Source organism: Sinocyclocheilus grahami, unplaced genomic scaffold (assembly GCF_001515645.1).
Source record: "Sinocyclocheilus grahami isolate Dianchi unplaced genomic scaffold, SAMN03320097.WGS_v1.1 scaffold259.1, whole genome shotgun sequence".
Classification (NCBI taxonomy): domain Eukaryota; kingdom Metazoa; phylum Chordata; class Actinopteri; order Cypriniformes; family Cyprinidae; genus Sinocyclocheilus; species Sinocyclocheilus grahami.
The window spans coordinates 519,226-521,581 of NW_015505438.1; the positions used below are offsets into that span (position 1 = coordinate 519,226).

At 36.5% G+C, this 2,356-nt stretch overlaps 1 protein-coding gene across 1 annotated transcript in view; it reads right to left on the reverse strand.

Moving 5' to 3' along the window:
- Positions 1–2,356, reverse strand: part of LOC107599021 (phosphatidylinositol 4-phosphate 5-kinase type-1 beta-like) — a 46,789-nt gene that overhangs the window by 3,099 nt on the left and 41,334 nt on the right. The window contains exon 13 of the mRNA XM_016290509.1: positions 1,219–1,387. Coding sequence (XP_016145995.1) covers positions 1,219–1,387 — 169 coding nt within the window. The remainder of the gene's footprint in view (positions 1–1,218; positions 1,388–2,356) is intronic.

The following is a 2,356-nucleotide window of genomic DNA, read 5'->3' on the forward strand; positions in this document are numbered from 1 at the left end:
TTAAAACAGGTGTGTGTCAAAGGTGAGGAGATCAGTGAAAACCAAACACAAAGAATCCAGCAGCAGAACAAGTGTAACATGACAACACCTAGTCAGCTGCTCACGCTAGAGCAGGATATAAGAAATCCATCTCAAGTGTTACATTGTGGCATTGTTTGACTATATTCGAATGACTAGGATAGTTAAAGGAATAGTTCACACAAAAATCAATTATCTGTCATCATTTACTCAACCCTCCTGTCATTCCTAACTCTTTCTTTAATGGAACACAAAAGGATTTTGAAGTATCTGTTGCTCTTTTGAATGTAATTGCAATAAGTAAATAAGTAAAGTATGTTTTTTGGCTTCAAAAAGGACTCAAACGCACTATAAAAGTAGTATACAACTTGAAACTCAAATCATATGACAAAAATGATGATAGCTAGCTTTCCTTGGTATGTATCTCCATGAGATAAGTTTGATTTGTGAGGGAATGATTCTTTTGAACTAGATCATCAATGTATCAACTGATTCAGTTCAAAATCACACTGGTTTGTCATTATTTACTCAAACCTAACCTATTTCGCTTTCTTTCTTTGGAGAAACTCAAAAAGGTTTTGAACAATTTCCATGAAATGACAGTTAAATGAAGGGTTTTAGGCTTTAAAAGAGGACTCCAATGTACCATAAAAATAGTAAATGACTTGAAACTGAAATCAAAGGACAAAAATAATGACTTCTAGCTTTCCTTGGAGTGTTAATGAGAGAAGAAGCAAAGCTGGATTTGTGTAGGAATCATTCTTTCGAGTCAGATCTTGTCAATGAATCAACTGATTCAGTTCACAAAACTGCTCTGAATCATTTGTTGAGTTGAGTGGTTCAAAGAAGACGATTGGAGCATCTTAGCAGTGGTGTAACCACTTAGATTTTGGTCTGTTCATCTCATAAAGTTCACAATCATATGACGCACAAGTCATATGGTTATTTTTACGATACTTTTATGGTGCTGTTGCCGCCTTCTGAAGCCTGAAAGCCTTAGTCCGTATTCATTATGACAAAAAAAAAATTCTCCATTTGTGTTCCATGGAAAGAAGTCAAATGTGTTTGGTAAATTTTCATATTTTAGTTGAACTGCCCCTTTCAGTATTTCTGTGGTGGGAAGAGAAGTGGAGATGTGAGAAGGTAACAGGTGTGTGTCGGGATGATTGGTCTGAAGGTTTGTGAGATGTAAGGTGTCACCTTTCGTTTGATCTGGCCTCCCGGTACCGATCTGTGACGTAAATAGAGGGCGGGGAGAGGGTGTGGCTCAAGGAAGAGGCTTCATACGGGTAAGGAGTCTGAGGGACCAGGTCAGGACGGTTAGAGGACCAGTACACTGTGGGATGAGCAGACAAAACATCATATGAGGTGACTGGGAGGAAACATGCATTTTCTGATGAATAAATGTACAGTACATGACAAAGTAACTAAACTACCATTTAAAAGTTTGAAATTTAAAAATGCAATTTATTCCTGTGATGCAAAGCTGAATTTTCAGCATCATTCCTCCAGTCTTCAGTGTCACATGATCCTTCAGAAATCATTCTAATATGCTGATTTGCTGCTTGAGAAGATTTATCAGTATTATTGTCAATGGAGGAAACAGTTGTGCTGAATATTGTTTTTAGAAACTGTGATACATTTGTTCAGGATTCTTTGATGAATAAGGTTCAAAAGAATAGCAATTATTTAAAACATAAATCATTTGTAACAGTGTGAATGTCTTTACTGCTACTTTTGATGAATTTAATGTGTCCTTGCTGAATAAAAGTGTTAATTTCTTTTTAAAAACATACTGAACCCAAACTTTTGAACAGTAAGATATCACATTTTTTATTGTAATTCATACCCAGCAAGCAGCTCTGAGCCGATGACTAATTTAGCAGCACAAAATTTCAAAGCAAGGACATTGTGTAACTTCTGCCGCTGAGGTTTGTGTTCAGGTAGTAAATGCGAATTGAACGAGGAAGATCTTTAGTGGTGGCATAAGATGCAAATCAAGAGCTTTTTACTCTGCACTTATCCCCAGGTATCTTTTTAACCCCAGACTAATGCCATTGTTAAGCCTAGCTAATGTTGTTTGCCTCATTAATATGCAAATAAGAACATTCAAGGGATAGTTCACCCAAAAATGATAATTCTGTCATCAATTACTCACCCTCCACTTTTTCCAAAACACTAAAGATATTTGAAAGAATGCTTGTAGCCAAACAGCTGATGGTAGTCATTGAGGCCCTGTTTACACTAGTGTGTTTTCATTTTAAAATGGCGTTTTAAAATGAAAACGATCCTCGTCTACACTGGCGTTTTTTACCGCGTTTCACAAACAATCTCCGTC